A 21,364-nucleotide genomic window follows, 5' to 3' on the forward strand; every position below is an offset into this window, starting at 1 on the left:
GGCAAATTAATTGGCGTTTTGAGGGCTTTAACTTTTTTTGTTTTGTTTTTAATTTGATTTTTTGTTTTAAATTTAATTTGCCTCCTGCACAGAAGTGGACTGCGCAGGATTAATTTAATATAATTTAATTTAATTTAATTTAATTTAATTTAATTTAATTTAATTTAATTTAATTTAATTTAATTTAATTTAATTTAATTTAATTTTTACTCCCGATTTTTACTAACTATAAGCAGGAGTATCAACCTTGTGTGTTGCTCCTTATTTTGTGTCCTGCAAGCAATATTTCTATATGATGGTGAAAATACACTGATATTATTTCAGGCTACAAAGCAAATTCAATTAATGTCTTAAGTTCTAAAATGCAAATGATTGGACGTAAAGGTTGCTTCAACTTTCTCTGCATTAACACATTTGTTGTTATGGATTGTTTTTAGGTTGGACCCCAAAGCAGACACTGAAAGACCGATCTGAACAAAAGCAGAGTTTATTTGAACAAATCTTCAGAAGGCAGGCTGAGGCGGCAGGGTGCTGGCTGGAGTATCCTCTGGAAGACAGGAACACAGAAACAGGAACGGGGAGGATACGGCACGGGAAAACAAAGACGAGGACGAGCAGCAAGGCACATGGGAGGTCTTGGATTTGAAGTAACAGAGTTAAAGTTGAGAGGGAAATGGTCCTTTTAATCCCAGCAAATGGTACTTTATTCTTATTATATTCTATTTTATCTTATTTAATTTGTACTATTTGTATTTTGATGTATTGCCTCTTCTTGGTGCACCTTTTACTTTGTGAAGCACTCTGAATGTGAATGAATGTCACATTTGAATTTATTTTCCTCAGTAACCAATACCAACACTGAAAACCCCTTTTTGTTCTAGTGGATAGATACTGCTCACACGTCATTGAAAAACCTGTGTGCATGGAAACACATAAATGGGAAACAGCACTACACTCCGATATTACACACAAAGCCTCAATCCACAGTTGCTCAAACACATTTTAACTTGTTGCCTGTTGGTTTTTAGTGTTTCCAAGCAATCCAGTGGATAGAAAATACACAAAAGAGGATGGTTACTCGAGTGTTGTGATCGAGAGAATACAAATCAGAGGAGTGGTGAAGACATAGTATTTATTGGTCAGTAAAATAAAACGTGTAGAGTTTGCAATGCGGCTGCTGAGGAGTTTCATTAGAGGGTATTTGAGAATACCTCAGCTTTTACACATACATATTAAATAACAAACATATTTTGATAAGAATTGTTCATATTTATTTATGAAAGAACATTAACCGCAGATACAGACATTTTACAGCTGATAAATTAACGTTTACTTCCATCATATATGTAGCTTTAGCAATTAGCTGCTTAGTGAACATGGACTTGGATTCAAAGTCACCGCTAAGCTAAACTAAGCTAAGCACCTGCTGCCTATAAGTTCATATTTATCGCACAGACATGAAAGTAGTTTTAATCTTCTCATCTAAATCTCAGCAAAAGGAATAACCACATTTCCCCAAATATCTAACTTTTCCTTTATTGACACCTAGAATTAGCCTATATGTACAAACTGTTAAATGCGGCCACAATGAAATAAACATCCATAAACACAAAGCTCTGCTGCAACCATCACTTGAAGATGGTTGAGATAAGAATCCTTTATGAGTCCCATACTATGGACATCTGCAACATTACAGCAACAAGAGGGCAGTCAAAAATAAACATCAGTAAAGAAATAATAATCAAAAGAGTCACCAAACCATTGCGGGCAAGATTATCAATGTCAAATCTAGATCAATAACCAAACAAAAAAATAAGTAAGATTTAAATTCTAATATAACAATCACATTGTATTTTAAAGCTCTGTAAAGTGTCTTGGAGCATAGTTAAAAGCACTACACAGATAAAATGTAGTTCTGCTTTTTTATCGTATACAGTTGTGGAACATCAGCTTCTGCACAGCCAACAGGGCGTTGTAACGGACCAGCTGGTCCTTGTGGAACATGTGATTCATCACCAGTTGTTTTCCACCCAGCTGCTCGATCACCCTGAAATGGGAGGAATAAAAGGCATTATAGGTGACAGCCTTTTATTCACAAAGAAAAAAGGTCCCATTTCCTAATTCGGTTTGGTCCAGCAGCAGGTAATTTAATCCAGTCCCTGAAATGCTCTATGTATTTTACGAAAGGTCACTGGCCTCGAAAAAGGATGTTGTGCTTTGAAAGGAGGGAACAGGCCTTTATGAGGCGGTGCTTGTGGTAATTCAGTAAATGGTCTGAAAGTAGGTGAAAGTACATGCATTGGTACTGTTACATTATTTGGGCCAACTGAGTGTTTTCATCATAATAAGGCTGGACATGGAGGAATAACGACCCTGAGATTGTGACAACAGGTAAAAAGAAAAGAGAAGAAGGTTTAGAGAAGAAATAACATTAGTGATCTGTCACAGGCCTAAATAATATGTATAGAGAGGATGAGGGAAGTCTCTTTATTTTACCAAACATGGTCATCTTGGTTATTGTAAAAATCAGAATCAAGGAGAAACACAAAACACATTTTTTAGATCACCTGTTAATGTCTCACATAACAAACACTGTTAGAGTAAATAAAGAGGGATGTGACACACATGCTCTGCCAATATTGAGTCAGTCTCAGCCGTCAATCATAATGTTTCAACCCTTTTCCATAGCATTAAATAACCAATCAAAACCATTTTTTAAAAATGCACTTGAATATACATCAGTGTTATACGAACTGTATACAATTACAGAAAAAATATTTGAGAAGAATCTATTTAAAATCCGTTTTGGACTTTTTAGTTGGGTCCATGTTCCATCCACTAACATGGAGGAGCCAGCCACCAGGTGGCAATTGAGATGCATCAGCATCGCGTTTAGGGAGCTGTCATGTCATCCATCTTCATGTATAGTCGGTCTTGCATAGTTAAACTTTTGTGTTGTAAAAAATGTTTTATGTAAATATTTGTGTGGTTGATGATCAAATAAATACAAAACAGAAGAATACATATCAAACCTCAACTCTAGACCTACTTAAGAAAAGATTATATACAAATATATATTTACATTAGTGTTCCCAAAGGCCTCAGGGAAATTGAATCTGTTACAGGACTGTACCACATGTGATTTCATATTATTCTGAAAGACACAGTATCTTTAAGCCTGATTTGGTCTTCAATGAAAAATATCTCACCGTTTGCCGCGTGGGTAATGTCGCACATACTCTCCAATGTCGTGAGCCGCAATCGCTATGACCTGAGGATCATCAGACACCTCCAACAGCCTCGTCAAGATCCTAGAGAAGACAGGCAGACAAAAGAAGAGGCATTTAAATGGTGAGGTCTGTCTGCGTCAAAAGCAAAGATGATGTGCTCTGATATTATACAATTCTCAGATGCTCCCCGGCAAAAGCTTCACTGAAAAAAGATGAATGAATGCAATTGATTAGCTGAGATTCTTTGTCTCTTAAGAGCTGGTGGAAGTACAAATGCATAGATTGCTCAGAGAATCAAGGCTAATGTTCTTTTAAAACAGAGATTAAACCTAAACTCTAATCGAAGAATATGACAAACAAGGATCCTCTGAAAAAGGGAAACCTTGGGATTCTAGGTGAGACAAAGCGAGGATGAGACTCAGGGAAAGAGACAAAAATAAATTGAGGGAAATTTAAGACGGGGGTGTCGTCTGAGTACAAAGAGGAAGGTGATGAGACGGATTGCTGGTAAAAATATGTTCAGATAAGAAAACCCCAACCCCATTTTACATTAGCAAATCTGTCAAAACTCAGATTTTGAATTGAAATATTTATTATGTCATGAAAAAATTGTTGTAGAAAATAAAAAGCCTTGCTACAGAATCTGCTTCATTTTACTTGAGCATCTCGTAGTTGTTCTCGTTCAGACGGAAGGAATTCTCACGCCAGAACTCCTCAGACTTGTGCACCGGACTCCATTCCAGGCGTCCGGACCTGATTTCATATTTGTACCTCATCAATGAGCTGTAGATGAAAAAGAAAAAAAGAGAGCGACAAAACATTCAAAGGATCTTCAATAAAGAGAAGAGCACAGACCAAAGATCATCATGCTTTTTTGTTTCTCGGAAAAAGAGGAAATGCCATCTTCTCCCCAATCAATCACAATTTACAGAAAAATGTTTCTTGAAAGAAATCGGCCTCATATGACAGATTCAAGTTTAGAACTATAATATATTTAATTGTTTTTTAAATACTAAATAAATAGTCTGGAGTGACTTTTCGTGCCATGGAGTCCACTCGGTACCTCAGATACTGCATGCTGTCTCCCAGCTTCTTCAGCAGGAATTTGATGTCGTCCGTGATGTCCTTGTCATCATACTTCTGGTGCTCAAGGTTCTCAAGCTGGTTCAGCACCTTGCACTGAATCATCGCCAAAGCGTACTCCTGATGAGTCTCCTGCTCGGACGACTTCTCGAGGAGATTCTGTCAGAGACCAAAAGCACAGAGAACAGTTACTTGATGAGTTATTTATCGTAGATGATCAGTCTGCTTGAAGAATAAGATATTTACTACTTCAATCAATCAATCAATCAGAGAATAAATAAGTAAATAGTCAGTTGAAAGAATCCAGTCTGACTGGAAAACTGGATGTTAAATATTTATGGTTTAGCACAGTAACAATCAAACAATTTGAAAAGGCAAGCTTTACTCTCTGGGACATTATGGTGCGAAAATGTTAATTATTAAAGGGGGGGGGCTGTCGATCCATTACACCCCCTTTCTCCATGAGAAGAGGCGTTCCTTTCCTATGCAATTATTGGAACCCAAGGATCTCTTCAACTTGTAATATTCTGAGCAATGCTATAAGAGAGCCTGTGACTCAAGCATTGCATTGACAGCGACTGCTTAATGTTATTGTTGTGCATGTGACAAATAAAAACTTGAATCTTGAATCTTGAATTCCCAGACTCCTCTTCAAAGATCTTCATGATGCGACAGCGCTGGTGTTTTTCCAGATCCAGAGCTGTTGGATAGCACGACACGGAGATCCTCTCCAGAATCCTCCAGGACTACTTCGTAAGTAAGAGGGCTGATTCTCCGCACTACTCTGTAGGGGCCCTTCCAACGTGGATCAATTCTAGCAGAGAAGGACTGGCTCATCTTGGAGTACGGATGACTTTTTAACCAGACTCTGTCTCTTTCCGCAAACATTTGGTCTCTCCTATAACGGTCATGATTGAGTTTCTGATGCTCTTTAGCTTTTTGGAGGGTTTTGGTTGACTATTGTTGCCGACCTGATATCTGATCCATCTGGTGATTACAAAACGTGTCAAATAAGAATATAAAAAAAGAAATGTTTTGATCACCGGGGCAGATCAACCATATGATAAACTGGTGAGTGAGCTGTGAAGGGGATGAGTGCAGAGCTGTAACTAGAACACAATGTTCAAGTATTGTAAAAGCTTCATGGTCAGGATCCCTGGACAAAGTCCCAGAAACTCAGAAAATTATAGTGGCAAAACTTTGGAGTGACACTAAAGTGGCGTCAGACTGCTCCTCTGATTGAACCCTTTCAGCCTGCATTCAGGGCAGAGCTGCAACGGACTACAAATATCTTCTTTTCTGAAAAGAGCCTGTTATTTGTTCACAGCATCTGACTCAAGTGGAGCAAACAGTGCCAATAAAAGTTCAGAATCTGTCCATCTTTGACAGGATATGTGTAAAAACCAGTGGGATGTTTTCAGGAGCTGGATTGGAGGTTTTTTTCAAACAACATTAAGTAACAGCATTGTACTACTGAATCATATACACTTCAGTACTGCCTTGACGATGTGTTTAAAGACTTCCAGATGGTCTGGATAATTTAAGTCTGTTTTTGGTCCCCTGGGCTGAGCAGAACAATTTGCATAATTAGGACATTTGGGAAAAATAGCAACATGGAAAACAATGGTGAAAATATTCAAATATTTTTGATTGATCCCAGCATCTTTAAAATCTACATGATAACCTACCCTTACTTACAACAATAAGTTCTCATGTTTACGTAGCTTTCCCCTTCTCTATGTGGCACACACGCGTTGTGAGGTAAGTTTATTGTTGAAGAGTTTCAGGGTTTCGCTTTGTTGCTTTGTTATTAGCGTTGACCTCGCCGTCAATTTATTTCAAAATTCAAAGTGGAATTCTACAAAATGCACACTTTCTTTATCAGTATCCTATCCTGCATAAGTAAAGTGCAATAATTAAATCATTACCTGAAAACTTTTGTAAGCAAATTTGTAAAAGTTTGATGGTTCTGAGTTTTGCCAGAAAAGGACTTTCAGACCAGTGCTTTCCAAACTTGGCCGACACTGCAATTAATCCTTTTTCATAAATGTTCATACGGCATATGTTCTTCTTCTGTGACACATGTTTCTATCAGTTGCTCTAACAACTGCTGTTCTGACAACTGATTACCTGGATACATATTTAGAAAAGTTATGTAACTGTGCTCTTAGCCTCTGTATTACTGCACATCCAAGATGATTAATATAATTTTTTCATTTTATACATCTGGAAATAGAATATGAAAAGTCCCTTATATGTAAATGCTGCCTTGTTTTTATGAGGTTGCTTGTTAAACCAAATATAAAGTAAAATATAAGAAATCTTGCAGAACCCTTGGGAACCACTGGTTTAAACAAAGCACCACAATATGGACGAGCAATTCAGTCAGTGTGGTAAAATAATTTTCAGTGTGAAAATGGCAATTAAGCAAAACACCGAACTTTCTCCACATACCCTGAAGGCAGCCAGGATGATTCGGTTGACCTTCTCCTTGACACACTCCTGGAGGATGTCGGACAGGGCTGGCACTACGTTGTAGCGTCTCAGATGCTCACAGAGCTGAGGACTGAAGGCCAGGAGCCAAACACAGAAGATCATCTGGTACTGGAGCTGGAAGCCACATTCGGTGCTCAGCACCGCTGTAATGCTTAAACAGAAAGAAAAAAATCATATGAATAAATAAAAAAGGGAAAAGTGCTACGAAGTACATCTTCACCTACCACCTGTTTACTAATAGAGGAGCTTTCATTTTCATCCATTATCTCTGATAATGGATGAAAATGAAATATTCAGACAGTCTTTGGAGCAACGGACTAGTTGCTCAAAATACAGAGACCAGTACTAATAACTACAGCGAGTCATGCATTTGCAGAAATAGCTGGTAAGTGCAGAGATGGGCAAGAATTATCTGATCCAAGTTATGAAGTAAGGCCAGTTTTACATACTAAAATACTAAAGTAAAAAACTCACTTGCACAGCTAACACTTTGACATTCAACATTGGTATAGAAAATTATTTTGTTGTTTCTTCCAATTACCCTCTTCATTTAAACATGTCCAGAATAACTGACCTTTCACATCTGAAGAGGATTATTTTCCTTAGATGGATTTTAATGGGGATTTGATTCATGTTCTTTTTGGGCCAGTCACATAAAAAATAAAGGTGGCGTAAAATATAGAACATTCAAACTGTACAGTGGCTTTTAAAGATTTATTGTAGTTAAAAAATTATTTTATGTATAAGTTATCCAGTATGAGTCAAGTCAGAGCCATGCTGAGAGCTCAGAACATTTATTTGAACTCACATTACCCTTTCAATTTTATTTGATTCCATCAGGTTGGTGATTTCACCATGATAGCAGTGGCACACACAGATACATGAGGAGCTTTATTCCGTTACTGTTGGCTGTTTTTACAATAGATTATTGAAGGAATAATTACGCAATAACGCTGAGTACTTTTAACTTTTGCCGCTAACTCTTCTAATAGGTCAGATTTACATTGATTTGTTGCTAATTTAGTGAGAGCTGACCGATCTAAAACTATTGCAATGAACAATAAACAAATGTATTTATATTGAATCATTAACATATTTGATGCTTGAGTTACAGGTTTTAAAAAATATATATTTTCAGATAAGCAGGTAAAGCCTGATTCTATACTCACCAGTTGACCCCATCAGCCTCCACCCAGGAAAACCTATACTCATTCACTCTCAGCATCAGCTGAAGGCACCCAGCCACACACTGGACATTCTGAGAGCTCTGAAAAGGACAGAGGCAAACATCTGATCAAACAGAGGTGGGCGCCTTAGCTGCGCAAATAGGAAAACAAACCAAATGTTAGAAGGTCAAGTTCAATCAATGCAGCTCTGAAACACTGAGTAGTTGACAAGCAGAGACAGCACATGGAAGAACACCAGTCCAAAACTTGCACCATCAGCTGTCAAACCTGAGGCCTTGCACCTGCAGTTCACGTCCATACACATGAACACATGCTAGATCACGGACTCTGTAGTACAATACAGAGCAAGAGCAGGGACAAGTGACCCATCACACCTGAGCAGAACAATGTAAATATTAGAGTTGAGATTAGAGTGGAGGAAGCTGAGAGGAGAAAATAGAATAGTACAGCAAAAGCTGTGTTCGTCATGCGCTTTCAGCATAAAGGGTGAAGAGGCTTACGACATGCAATTTTGTACAGCTGCAAACAACCAGTGGCAGCCAACACCATGCTGGTCTCCATCTTTCTACAAGTATTGATGACAAACTCCAGTGCAAGAGCAGGATGACAGAGAAAAAGCTGGGAAAGAACAGAAGTGAAAGTCCAGTGACAGCTGAAACGTTGCAGCTTGCACAAATCCTGCTTTTTTTCATCCTCCTGGAAGCCCCAGGTTTTCCGAAGTTGCACTTCACTTATATTTACTTCACTGGGGGAAATTGTTCCTGCTCCTGAGCTTGATTCTGGACCTGTACCATGTAGGTTCTAATGAGAGATAAGCAAAAGAACAGGGGCAGAAATGTTCACAGTTGGAGATGAGTCACTGTGTCACTGGAACAACACAGCTTGTGCTGCAAGTTTTGCCACAAATGCAATTCAGAGACAGCGGATGCTGAGTGATTTGTTGCTTGGCTGTTGAAGAGATTAATGAATATTAAACACAATTATAAGAAGCAGTTTTGGTTTAGCTGCCCACTGTTTGGTGCACACGTCTGCCATTGCAAAGCCAGCACCTACAGTCCAAACTTCAGACCATCTCTAAATCTAACAAGCCAGCTCAAATCAATGCGATTCCATACATCATACTAAGTCAGGCAAAGTTTACAGGGACAGATAATAGAAGATTTCTATATAGATAATAACACTCTTTCAAAATTAATGTAACTCCATTAGAAAGATGTAGCTACATTTTTAAGGAGCGGATATCCCAATATCTGAGAAAAGAAAGAACCATGATATGATGAATTTAAGAGGAAAAAACAGTTTACAGTATATTACACACACACTTATACAACTACTAAGTACACCGTATTGTAATAAACTGTTGTTAATCAAAAAAAATAGAAGGAAACACAATTTTCTGTAAAATAAAAGGTTAGACAGTTTGACTTTATGTGTATTCTGCATTTTTACCTGTGAACTGAGCTGACTTTTTATCCAGTTAAAATAGTAGTTCAGATCACTTCCCTCCATCAGATCACTGCCCCACGCAGCCAGCTTCGCGATGATCCTTGCAGCCTAATATAAGAGGGACATTTCAAAGTCATGTTGCTTTGAATGAACAGTCTACCAACAGTTGACATTTGAAATCTGCAATTTAACACTTCAGCTTGTTAAGTACTAATGTGTCCTGTGATGAGACAGGAACAAAGTAATTTCTCCAATTTCCTCCTCCCCAGGAGAAGATGAATATTGAGGCTGTAAATTAGAGAAAGGCTTCGGCATGATTGTTAGAGTGACTGTCGTGTAGTGTCACATAGTTTGGGTCACATTATGTCCACCTGCTGGATGCCATCTCGCTGGTATTCTTAATCAGGCTCCATCATAGAACTCAGTTTGACATCAAGTTTTTTCTTAAAAGGGTTTCTGGGAAAAATCATTATATTAATAGCCTGTTCTCATGGAAATGCTGGTAAGGTTCCTTTGTGAGGAATAATTGATGCCTTGCTATGATTAGAAGCAGAGTCTAGTATGTGAAAAATTCATGGCTGTGAAACATTTAATGGAATACAACCTTTTTATCTGGAAAAATAAGATCAGGACGCAATGATGATGCTTAACAATGATCAAGGATTTTCTGGAATCCGGGGTTGCACAGGGTTTTACGTACAGGCAGAGTAGATAGAGATATTTTGCAAACACTAAACTTTGATTACCACTCTGCAGTTGTATGCCTTCAACAGCCACACAAGTTGGAGGAAACATGATCACAAACTCCCATTTTATTCCTGAGTCATGATTTTAAATAAAAAACTTTGCACAATGTCATGATGTTAAAACAAAGTTGACGCTATCTTGAGACATTGTGTTCAATAAAGTGGGATGGACACATGAAGCAGAAATCTACTGCCTCACAGCTCTCACACACAAGAAAACTGACATCATCCATTAACTCACCATGTGGACAGTAAACAGGTCCTGACGATTGAGCATCGGAAGGAAACATGACCAGGCGGTGTTCTTCGTCTTTTTGGCGTAGTCGAAGAAGATGTTCACCCTCTGATGGTTCTCCTGAGAGACAGTTGAAATAAAATATTGGATGAGTTCTTGGATATGACCGAATTGACTGCATCGCACATAATCCATCTTTACAAGCAAATGATTGAGTATCTCGGTATACAAAATAAATTGGCAGATGCTAATTAGTCAGTCTGGTGTCTCGATTAAAGTCACATTACATCATCCACTGGTTAGCTTAAGAAAACAACAATCATAATAAATCAACAGTGCAGACAAGCTGACATTAGTTGTTGATTTTACATGAGGGAAAATGTTTGACAACATAGCTTTATGTTGAGCTAAGGCAAATGTTTTCCTATGAGTAGCCTGGTCTGCCTGACTTAATTAAAAAGTAAAAAGTGTATCTCTACATATGCATATCTACTTGACACATTCTAAATACTTTTCCAGAGCACGTATGTCTGTGAAGGCACCACCAAGTTTCAACATCCTGTCCTGTCATTGCTACCGACATCGGAGAAGATGTGTGAATACACACAACTTAAATCAAAACTCTTGTTGGGAGGGAAACGATGTGATCGATATATGAACATGCATGTCCTACATGTCCAAAGTCAGCAGGTCTGTGTGTGTACCTGCAGGGTGTCATCAATCAGAGTCAGGATGTATTGGACTGTCTGCACTTTGGAGATGTGGGCCATCAGGTTCAGAAAGGTCTTGGCACACTGAGCAAAAGCAAAACAGATATTCAGAAACTCAGAAAGACACAACAGCTCCTGTGTAAACTGACCTGTTGAACACACTGCTTATATTCTGTGCAGTTAAAGTACAGGCCCTCATACCTGATGTCCCTCGTTGGTCAGAATGACCTGTTTCTCCTCAGAGTTGGCCACTTCAAACTTCTTAATGAACTCGCAGTCTTCTGCTGAAATCATCTGACTCCTAAAGGAAATGTGATTGAGACACAAACATTTTAGCACAAGCTACTATAAATTGTGCACAAATTTTCTTTAGTACTGGAGCAAGACATTACATCAAGTACTACTGACCCTCACACTGAGGAATTGTCACTAGCATGCTGCTTCTAATTGAGAGAGAAGCTTGCACAATAATGATAGTTAACCTGTAAATACCACATGTTCTAGTTAAGGCAAAACACACAATGGATGGTCCATGAAGACAGGTTGTTATTGTTGGTCATAGCAGAGCCATTAGAACTGAAAGAAGGAATCAATAGGATCATATTTGTAGGGGTATATTATATGAATTATTATATGTATATTATATGTATTATATGAGTCATAAGTCAGATCTACTGCATTCAAACACACAGGCTCAAAAAGGGAAGTGTCACTCGAGACAGTGAATCACAGCAGAGGAACAAGAGCAGAGCAGATTTTAGATTCGTTAAATTTGAGGACATGTCTTGATTATAGTTTGTTCATCTGGACCTTAGGCTGCACAGTAGTACATTTGGTTAGATTGGACATGAGTACCCATTAAAGTATCCAGGGAATGTGAACACACAATGTGTGGCTGTACTCACTGCAGGTAGGACTGCCAGTTCACCAGGTTGGCCCGCACCTCGGCTGCCTTGGCAGCGATGAGGTTTGTGGGGTCGTCAGCAACCGCCCCGCGGATATCCATGTTGATACAGATCCACTACACAACACTATGTGTACGGATGAAAATACAACAACACCTGGATGGAAACACAACAGTGTCACAACATTGGAGGGTATGCTGCAGCCTCAACCAATCACAGCTTTGCAGGCTTTGTGAGGCTTGCGTTGCTTTGTCTTATAGTTCCAAATTTGGGCGACTCCGGCAAGAAGGGTTAAATCCCACTCTTCCCCATCTACATGCCGAAGTGTCCTTGGCAAGATACTGAACCCCTAAATGGCCCCTCATAAATGCTGAGTGTACTAAAAAAATGTAAGTCGCTTTGGACAAAAGCGTCAGCTAAATGACATGTAATGTAATGTAAAAGAAGGGGCACTAAAGAGGCTCTTGCGCTTGCGTGTCCCTGAAAACGCAGAAGCATACGCCGGCCTTTAGACCCCATGGAGAAAATTTTATTTAAAATCGAATTTAGTTTTGAAACGAGGCTTACCTCTTTTGGCAGTAGGTGGTGCTCTCCCTATCACTATAAAGGGATCGTTCAGGTCAAAAACAGTCTTTTCTCTCTTCAGATCTTATAAATCTTTCACTCGATCTAAGACATCAAAAGATCTAACACCAGTGACACTGCTACATTAAAGCAAACTGACAACAAATAATTATTTGCTAACAGACTCCTTTGAAGTGTTATTTTATATAAAAGCTTTATATTAAGGAACACTTCGAAGGATTCATTGCTTAGAGACTCCTTTGAAGTGTTATTTTATATAAAAGCTTTATATTAAGGAACACTTCAAAGGATTCATTAAGCAAATGTTCTTTTTATATAAAGACTGTTCCAATCAGCCGTGTTATCATTTGGTGTTGTGCTTAAACTTTGTGTCTTTGTGACGATGACAGAGAGCTAAAGTCAGTTGATTGCTCACACTGAAGAGCTTTGATCACAAGCAATTTGGAACACAAGCAAACATGTCAGGAGCTTCTCAGTCAAATCCCACGACCTCCAGCAACACAGTTGTCATCTCAGGACTTTAACTGGGCCTCCATGCGAATGGTGAATAGCATTAATTGCGGCCATATGTTTCCTCGACAAAGACAGTTTACCGATGTGTTTTAATCCTTTATTACACAGGAATTCATCAAGCGGCATGTATAATCACAAATAAACCCACGTCTGTCACTAGTTTTTCTCTCCGTCCATCTCACTCAGACACTAAAACCTCCTGGCGTAATCTGGCCTAAGCTGGTGAGACGCAGTAAAGCAGAGGAATCAGGATTGCATCCAGTGGGGACATAGTTCTAATCCCCTTCTGCCCTCTCCTTTGTAAACACTCTTCTCTTGGTCAGGGTCACTGATTCTTTTTTTACTCCTGGCCTCTGCGTCTCTCTCTCTCTCTGTCTCTTTATCACAATTATGCTTCTGAAAAGACTCCTGGAAAACACAGAGGAGATCCGCGAGGGCCTTGTGGATTTCTTATGATCTCAAACAGACTCGAGCCTCACGTGGAGAGTGAGGCTTCATGGTTGGAGCATGCCGTGTGCTAGAGCGGTGAGGCAGTGGGAGATCAGGCCCACGTCTGCTCTGCGGGAGATCAGACGGAACCGTGCCCTGATGTGGCAGCGGATACGGGGGCTGGCCCGGGCCTGCCGGCACGGCGTGGGGTACCGGGTGAACTACAGTGACCCCAGCCGAGAGGAGCAGGAGATGGTGTGCCTTGAGGTATGGACATGTGGTAGTTAAGCATTGCTATTGTAGCGATCATATACCTACTACTTATTAATTTTGAGCTAATAACCATGTAGCAAATACATTTTTAAAGGCAAAAGTAAAACCACAAATGTACAAAACAGTTTATTTGCTCAGAACCCACATTTTTTACACTATTTGAATCACAACATGCTAATTGTTGTGTGACAGATAACTAAATAACACAAGTCTGTTGCTGCAAGTGTTCAAAAGGAATCGGCCTGACTGTCTAATTAAACTGTCACCTTCTTTCAAACATTATTTATATTCATTAATCGGGAAAAGAAACTGTCTTCTGTTGTTGTTGCTGCTGTTACTGCGACCAGATTGCTCTTGTTTGTATGTCAGCAGCCTTCCTTGCTTCTTGCCAAACCTCTATTTAGGGAGGCCCTTCCTGTCTGAGAGAGGCTTAAGAAGATCAAAATAAATAGATGGTGTGTCCTGAAATAGTGCCATACTATTTATGACCTCTGCCCTGCAGGATATGTTTGTTGTTTTGTTTGTTTGTTGGCAGGATTAGGCAAATACCAACCAAGCGATTTCCGCCAAACTTAATGGAGCCTGGGCCTGAGGAGCAACCATTGAATTTTGGTGCATGTCCAGGAAGTTAGAGCAAAATGTGTAATTAACTATATTAAAAATGGCTCCTATTCAAACTAAAAGCTGAGAGTTTTTACTTATTCTGTCTGACTTGAGATAGCAGGAATTTCTGGTAACTGATGACATACTGATGACATCTCACACATGACAATAAAGTGTTGACAGGAGAGTTGCAAATACACCTCCGCCGTCAGTTCAATCCGAATAAAACTTAAATAAAATCCAACAGTGCGACAATCATGTTAGCTAATTTAGACATGTGACTGTTTAGCTGGTGTTAGCATTAGGGTTAATTACCCTGGAACAATGTGTGATCGCACCCAAGTCGGAATAATGTGTTTTTCTTGCTCTTGCCAACATGGATGCAGCTTGCAGTTGATGATAGGTGGAGTTATGCTACTAGTTAGCCGCAACAGTACAGGTTATCAGACATCAGAAGCTGTATGAGCGGGGGCTTGACAGCTAATCATTGTGTTACCTGGCCACATACACGCTCAGCTTTCTTTTCCCTATGAGCTCTGTGGGATATTTTTATACCTTCATCAGAGAGAGATGGTAAAGAAATGACAGGAAATGAGGGGAGAGAAATGGAAATTGACGTCCATTTCACCAGATGCAAACAAGGGATGAGGTCAGCACCTGCTGGAGGAGGAAAGCACCTGGCTTTGATTCTCAAGTCGTTACACAAAATGAGCTGAAGACGATCAAAACGGTCAAAGCACACACTCATCCACACAATAATACACAAACACACGTGCACAGTTCAGCTTCGATCCGCCCTGGCCGGAGCTTGCGGCTGGTCTTCAGACTGGTGCTGTAGTCCAAGGTACTCCCTGAAACAGAAAGACACAACAGATTAGACTTTTCACTTGCAATATTCACACTTCTCCTGAATTTGATTTTCATTAGAGTGTAGATAGAGTGTTTAATGTCCTTTAAAGGAGACGTATGATGCTTTTTAAAATGTTTCTTTCCACTAGGTTATTATTCACGTTTCATATTGATACCAGAATTCGGAAAGGTCAAAGATCTTCTTCTTCACGCTTTTTTCTTGGCAGTAACATTTTCCGACCTGCTATGACACTCAGCTTAATGCTAACAGAAATATCAGATGCCTCTCAGAAACATAAACATTGAAAATGCTGGGAAGTACTTCTGAGGATAGAAATAATGTCTCCCTTAAAAAATTAACGCTAAGATCCGTGACGGCTAATAACCATCATACGCTCTTTTCTGTTTTCTACAGATCAACAAATAGAAGCAAAAGTGTGAATGACAGCAGCGGGTTGACAACTGCACAATATTCAGGAGTCGCTGTTGTTGAGCCATTTTGTCACGCCCATCTCAAATTACTCCAGAATTCAACGATTTTTTAGGGTTTTAAATTTCCTGCAAACTTTGGTGAGAATTTGAGCATGTCTAGGCCCTGAAAAGGCCCCAAAGGAGAAATAAAAACCTTTCAAAATACAATAGAGCCTCCCACCGTCTCTGCATGGCCCTAAATAGGTAAAATACAATATGTTGCACTGGACTTTTGCAGAATAGATGGCTATTGAGTGCCACCTGGTGTTTATAAAAAGCAAGACAGGATGTGCACTCAAGAGAAAAATGTAATTAGATGGTATATAGTGGATTGCAATGAAAGATGTGTGTGAAAATGTATATTACATGACTTTGTTGCTCGATTCTGTATGAAAGAGCAATTACTCTGATCCAGTGTTACAGTGGTATGTAAAATACTAGCGGTCATGTTAAATACATCGTCTAGCCAACGTGGCTTTGACTTTCAAAAAATTCATATGAGATGAGTTATGTTTTATTATCATGTGCATGGAGAATAATATTAGTGCTATAGTCTGAGCTACCTTCAGATGGCAGTGTTGTATTCTAAATGATTTCTGGTCACAGGCCTTAACTGTGGATGAGCCATGGAATCATCTGTGAAGGGAGCTACACTCAAAAAACGAATGCTTAACTATAAAGAACCAGATGTGTAATATGTTGGATGCAAGGAGGAAATAAAAAATATATTTATTTGATTTGATTTGTTGATTTAAATCAGAGAAATAGTGCTACACAGAGAGACGGATGTATTTATATAATCTATTTATTTGTTTAACTGTGTTTTGAACATTTTTTCCCCAATATAAAGAGACGCCTTTGTTAAGAAAAAAGAGAAAGAACATAGAGAGAAAGAAACCAGAGTGGCAGCATCAGTAACAAAACTAAAGAAACAAACTGTCCTGAGGTTTTCTCAAAGATGTACATGCGAATGTGGAGAATGTATGAGCATTCAAGTTTGGATTTAAAGATGAGACAATCCTTCAGTTACACAAAGGGGTAAATTGGCCAATTTTCAACAGACTTTACATGTAATATAGATGTTTGTTCAGGTAAATCTAGTTTCCAGAGCTCATACTTAGTTCATCTAATAAATCTAATAAATAAAATATAGATGTTTGTTCAGGTGAATCTAGTTTCCAGAGCTCATACTTAGTTCATCTAATAAATCCATGTTACATGAATAAACAAGCAAAGTGATGAAAACAGATTCAGAATAATAACAGCTAGCAGCACTTTCAACACATTCTACGTATGTATTTGACATGAAAGTATTGCCTTTCCCACTGAGACTTTGTGATGAGTTTAAGTGAGGGCATGACTAATGGATTAAAAACTCATTCATGGGACACTAAATGAGATGCGGTTTAGGGACACATCATTGAAGAAAGTGAATTAGAGAGTAACCTTTACAGATTGCATAACAGTGTTTGTTTGTCAAAGGCGTGTTATCCTTCAGCCTGTGAATGAGCTGTTTCAGCACCACAGACAGCGACCTCATGCAAAATGCTCATTGGCACAACTTTCTCTGCACAAGCTTTGACATATTTTACGATTTTGCAAATTCAAACAAAGCTCAGATGGAGTTTATGCAGGTTTTGTTTATTGAATAGATACATGTTGAAAATAAAAATATTGATAATATCCAATCTAGCATCCAACCACTCGGGTCTGCAGTCCTTCGTGTGGAAGACAGGGTTGGTTGGACCTGCACAGTGAACCTGTTCCATACTGTCGAGGCTTTACGCTCCTCACTGAGCTACTACGAGTTGGAGACAGGACGCATGCGTACTGACTTGCAGCAGCCGTTCGGGGGGGAAAAAGCCTTATGTGCCATCGGATGTAATCAAGGCAAAGAATTACCTCTTCTTGCTGTGCATACATGGTGAAATTGTAAGTACTGGTAGCAAACCTGATGTATCATTGCACGGATATTCGACGAGCGTGGCGTTATTAGCTCGTTTCCCCGGCGTTTTAAAATGGCATGTCACTATCTCGCCGTACAGTGGGCTTTTAACAGATCTAGGCTGTGTCTTTTCGGTGGTTGTCCGGGGCGATGGAGCTCTCTGCTTCTTCATGGAGGCACTTCGCATTGATCTGATGCGAGTTGCTTACGAATCGGTTTCTGCTGCTCAATCGCTTATTATAGGAACCATGATAAAAAAAAAAAAAATTTAGAAATCCCACCGAGCCGCTCACGGGTCCGTGCAGCTGCAGCGGGGATTGAAGGAGAAGAATTGTGCTTTATGTGTTGTTATCATGCTTTTTTTTCATTTGAATGAATGCGACCACCCCCACCCCCCATTTCATCGTCTCTCTAGCTGTCGAGTCAAGCCATATAGCGTATACAACCGCAATTGTGGCCGCTTTAAAGTGCCCGACACCCAACGCGTAAAAAGAATGCCATTTGGGCACGACGCACGAAATCTGCAAAGCCCCCGAATCCGAGAGGAACCGCGCACGGATCCATTTTAGAAAATGACCAAATGGTATTGTGTGTTCACTGAGAGGCTGTGATAGAGCGATGCTGCGGTTATAGATTTGCAAGCTGCGCCTTCAGCCCCCCCCCCCCCTCCCCTTCCCATACGCCAAATCTTGAGGCATTTTTTTTTTCCTCTTTCTGAAGCGTCGTTTTCTCGTGTCAGGCAGTAGCCGGATGATGCGGTGAGTTGGAAGCGACAGCTTTGTTACATAAATGATCTGACAGCATTTGGCAGTGTGTGACCTGGAGATGACACATTTGTTAAAATCAGAGAAGAAGTCATTCTGTGAGCAGAGCCATGTCTCTTTAGTCCATACAGGCCTGATCCTTCATGGGGGGATTCTGGTGAATACGCCAGAGAAACCATAATCTCAATTATAACGCGGATTTCCCACGAACACCATGGATGCAGCCTAAAGGTGCAGGACAAGCTCACAATTATTTACATTATTTGCGAGTGTTTTTAATTTATTGCTCCACTTGGCCCCAGTGAGCTTTGCAAATCCTTTAATGCACTGATTTTACACTCGGGCTTTTCACAAATGGGATATTTCAGATTTTGGATTATGGATATTGAACCCATGGTTTAAAAGCCATCCTGTTTTTCCACATGCAATTAGTGTATGAGGGCTCGTGCAGCCAGTTTGAGATTAGAGGGACTAAAGTGTGCTTGGTGGATAAATATTCGCCAGCAGGAAAAATAAAATATTCAAATTATTCTTCCATATACTTTAACTCTGAGTGGAGCAGCATTCCTTTACAGTGTGACCTCTGGACATGTCAGAACAGGCTACACATTCCTGCACATAACAGATATTGGTAACTGGTAAGTGCAATTCCAATGAATTTAACCATTCAATGATTGAATCAACCATAGTGAAGGTGATGCTGTCAGAACAGTGAGGGTTTCACACTGCATTCGCCTCTGCTCTTGTTACACCCAGTGCTGTTCATACCATCTGTGTTGCACTGTATCCCATGAACGCTTCGGAAGCTCAACAGATTTTTCGTACAACGACACAAAATCTCAATTCAATACTATACTCCTGACATCAAAACACTAAACCCAGCGCCTCCCTCTCTTCTCTCCTCTGCTGCAGCCCATGGGATCAGATCAGCGGATGGAGATGCGAAAGAGGCAGATGTCGGTGCAGCAGGAGTCGGCAGCGGGGGGGACTGCACCGGCTCAGCAGGGCCAGCCGGGCCAGGCCAATCCACGGGCCTCCAATGCTTGTTGCTTCTGCTGGTGCTGCTGCTGTAGCTGCTCCTGGTAGGTAGCCCGGTGTCTCAACAGCAGTTTCCCAGCTTGTGTCTTGTGTTCTTGATATTTCTGCATCTGGTCTCTAGACTAGATCTGTGTCCAGTAGCTTTATTACAATTTAAAACATGTGTAATCAAAGAAATCAACCAGCTAATTGATAACTCGACTAATAATTGCTGACAGAGCATTGAAAAGAATAAAGAATAATGTAATAAATTTGGAAGGTTGGTTTAAGGTCCATTTGTTAAGATTATATATGTAGAGCACATAGCGGCCTGCTGATAAATGCATGTGACAATATATGTATTATTGTAGCATGTCTATGTTACACTGCAGTACAAACTATAGATGTGCACAGTAGGATAAATGATTTGTCTTACTACATCATTTCTCTGGGGGGATTTGAAGTGCAGTTTATCATCAGTTGAGCCTTTCATATGAATTCAAGAAAATCCTGTCTCGTCCAATCTCTATCTGGCTCTTCTTTAGTGTGTTTACACGTTTGTTTTATCATTAGGAATGAAGACCGGGATGAAAGAAACCGCAAAGCATCTTATGACGTCAAGGAAGGGACCTCAGACTGTGAAGACTGGTTAGTCATGTTCACTCTACCCATCAATGACCTATACTGTTTCTTTATGTTAACGTTGAAGTCCTTCACTCCTGTGTTGTCTCTGCAGCCCTATGCCCACGTTGGAAGAGGTGCGCTGCTGGGCGCAGTCGTTTGACAAGCTGATGTGTTGCCCAGCGGGGAGGAATGCCTTCAGGCAGTTCCTCCGCACCGAGTTCAGCGAGGAGAACATGCTCTTCTGGTTGGCCTGCGAGGAGTTCAGCAAGGAGGCCAACAAGAGCACGGTGGAGGAGAAGGCTCGGGTCATCTACGAGGACTACATCTCTATTCTCTCACCTAAAGAGGTCGGTCGGCACAGATTCCTCTTGTCACAACTGTGCTGATTTAAAGGGTGAAACTTAATGATATCTGACCAATGTTCATCTCGCAGGACATTCAAGCAAATATGTCTAATCACCTTCATAGTGAGAGTTAGATGAGAAAAATAATAAATCACCCAACCATCAGATGTTAGCTTAGCTTAGCTTTACAACTGGCAATGGAGGAAACAGCCAGTGTGGCTACGTCCAAACGTGAAAAATCTGTCCACAACCACCTCTAAAGCTCATAAATGTACACCTTAATTCTGGTATGTTTAATTTGTGCAAAAACAGATTTTTAAAAACATAGAAAGACACTAAAACCTTTTATTAAAACAGCTCTGTTACACTTTAGATTAGTAGATTTAACGTGATAATTAATGATTAGCTTGCCTGTTTTGTCCCCCATCTTTGGGCTAAGCTACGCTAATTGTCTACTTAGGTAACTTCATATATAGACTATGGCTGTAGATCTTCTATCAATACATCAAACATTACATTATTAAAACAAATCGAATGCAATTCAAAGTGCTTCACAGGAACATTGGATGTTAAAATGCACGTTTGGATTCTGTCATTTGATTCGCATTAAAAGAAACAAATAAAAACACAATATTTCCGCAGATGATGAATCATTCTTAAAAAGAACATTTCTCACGCTGTTCTTCCTGATGTTTCCTCCTCAGGTGAGCCTGGACTCCCGTGTGCGTGAGTCCATCAATAGGAACATGCAGGAGCCCAACCTGCAAACGTTCGACGACGCCCAGCTGCAGATCTACACACTAATGCAAAGAGACTCGTACCCGCGCTACATGAACTCCTCGGCCTACAAAAACCTGCTCAACACTCTGTCAGAGCAGTCCCCTGAATCATAGGGTGGTGACGACCTGT

The 21,364-nt window shown here is 39.9% G+C and overlaps 2 protein-coding genes across 2 annotated transcripts; one reads left to right on the top strand and one right to left on the bottom strand.

The window, feature by feature from the left end:
* Nucleotides 1-503: 503 nt before the first annotated feature.
* LOC133018279 (V-type proton ATPase subunit H-like) lies at nt 504-12,139 on the bottom strand. Its single transcript, XM_061084599.1, has 14 exons — nt 12,039-12,139; nt 11,335-11,434; nt 11,128-11,217; nt 10,430-10,543; nt 9,446-9,550; nt 8,738-8,797; nt 7,979-8,076; nt 6,768-6,960; nt 4,294-4,472; nt 3,888-4,013; nt 3,210-3,311; nt 1,935-2,047; nt 1,674-1,682; nt 504-547 (listed from the first exon to the last, which is right to left on the bottom strand). The coding sequence occupies exons 1-14, from the start codon at nt 12,137-12,139 to the stop codon at nt 504-506; spliced, it is 1,434 nt and encodes a 477-aa protein (XP_060940582.1).
* Nucleotides 12,140-13,643: 1,504 nt separating this feature from the next.
* On the top strand, nt 13,644-21,348 carry rgs20 (regulator of G protein signaling 20). Its single transcript, XM_061084960.1, has 5 exons — nt 13,644-13,832; nt 19,383-19,552; nt 20,061-20,135; nt 20,224-20,458; nt 21,160-21,348. Exons 1-5 carry the CDS (start codon nt 13,644-13,646, stop codon nt 21,346-21,348), a joined length of 858 nt encoding a protein of 285 aa, XP_060940943.1.
* Nucleotides 21,349-21,364: the final 16 nt, after the last annotated feature.

Source organism: Limanda limanda, chromosome 13 (genome assembly GCF_963576545.1).
Source record: "Limanda limanda chromosome 13, fLimLim1.1, whole genome shotgun sequence".
Classification (NCBI taxonomy): Eukaryota; Metazoa; Chordata; class Actinopteri; order Pleuronectiformes; family Pleuronectidae; genus Limanda; species Limanda limanda.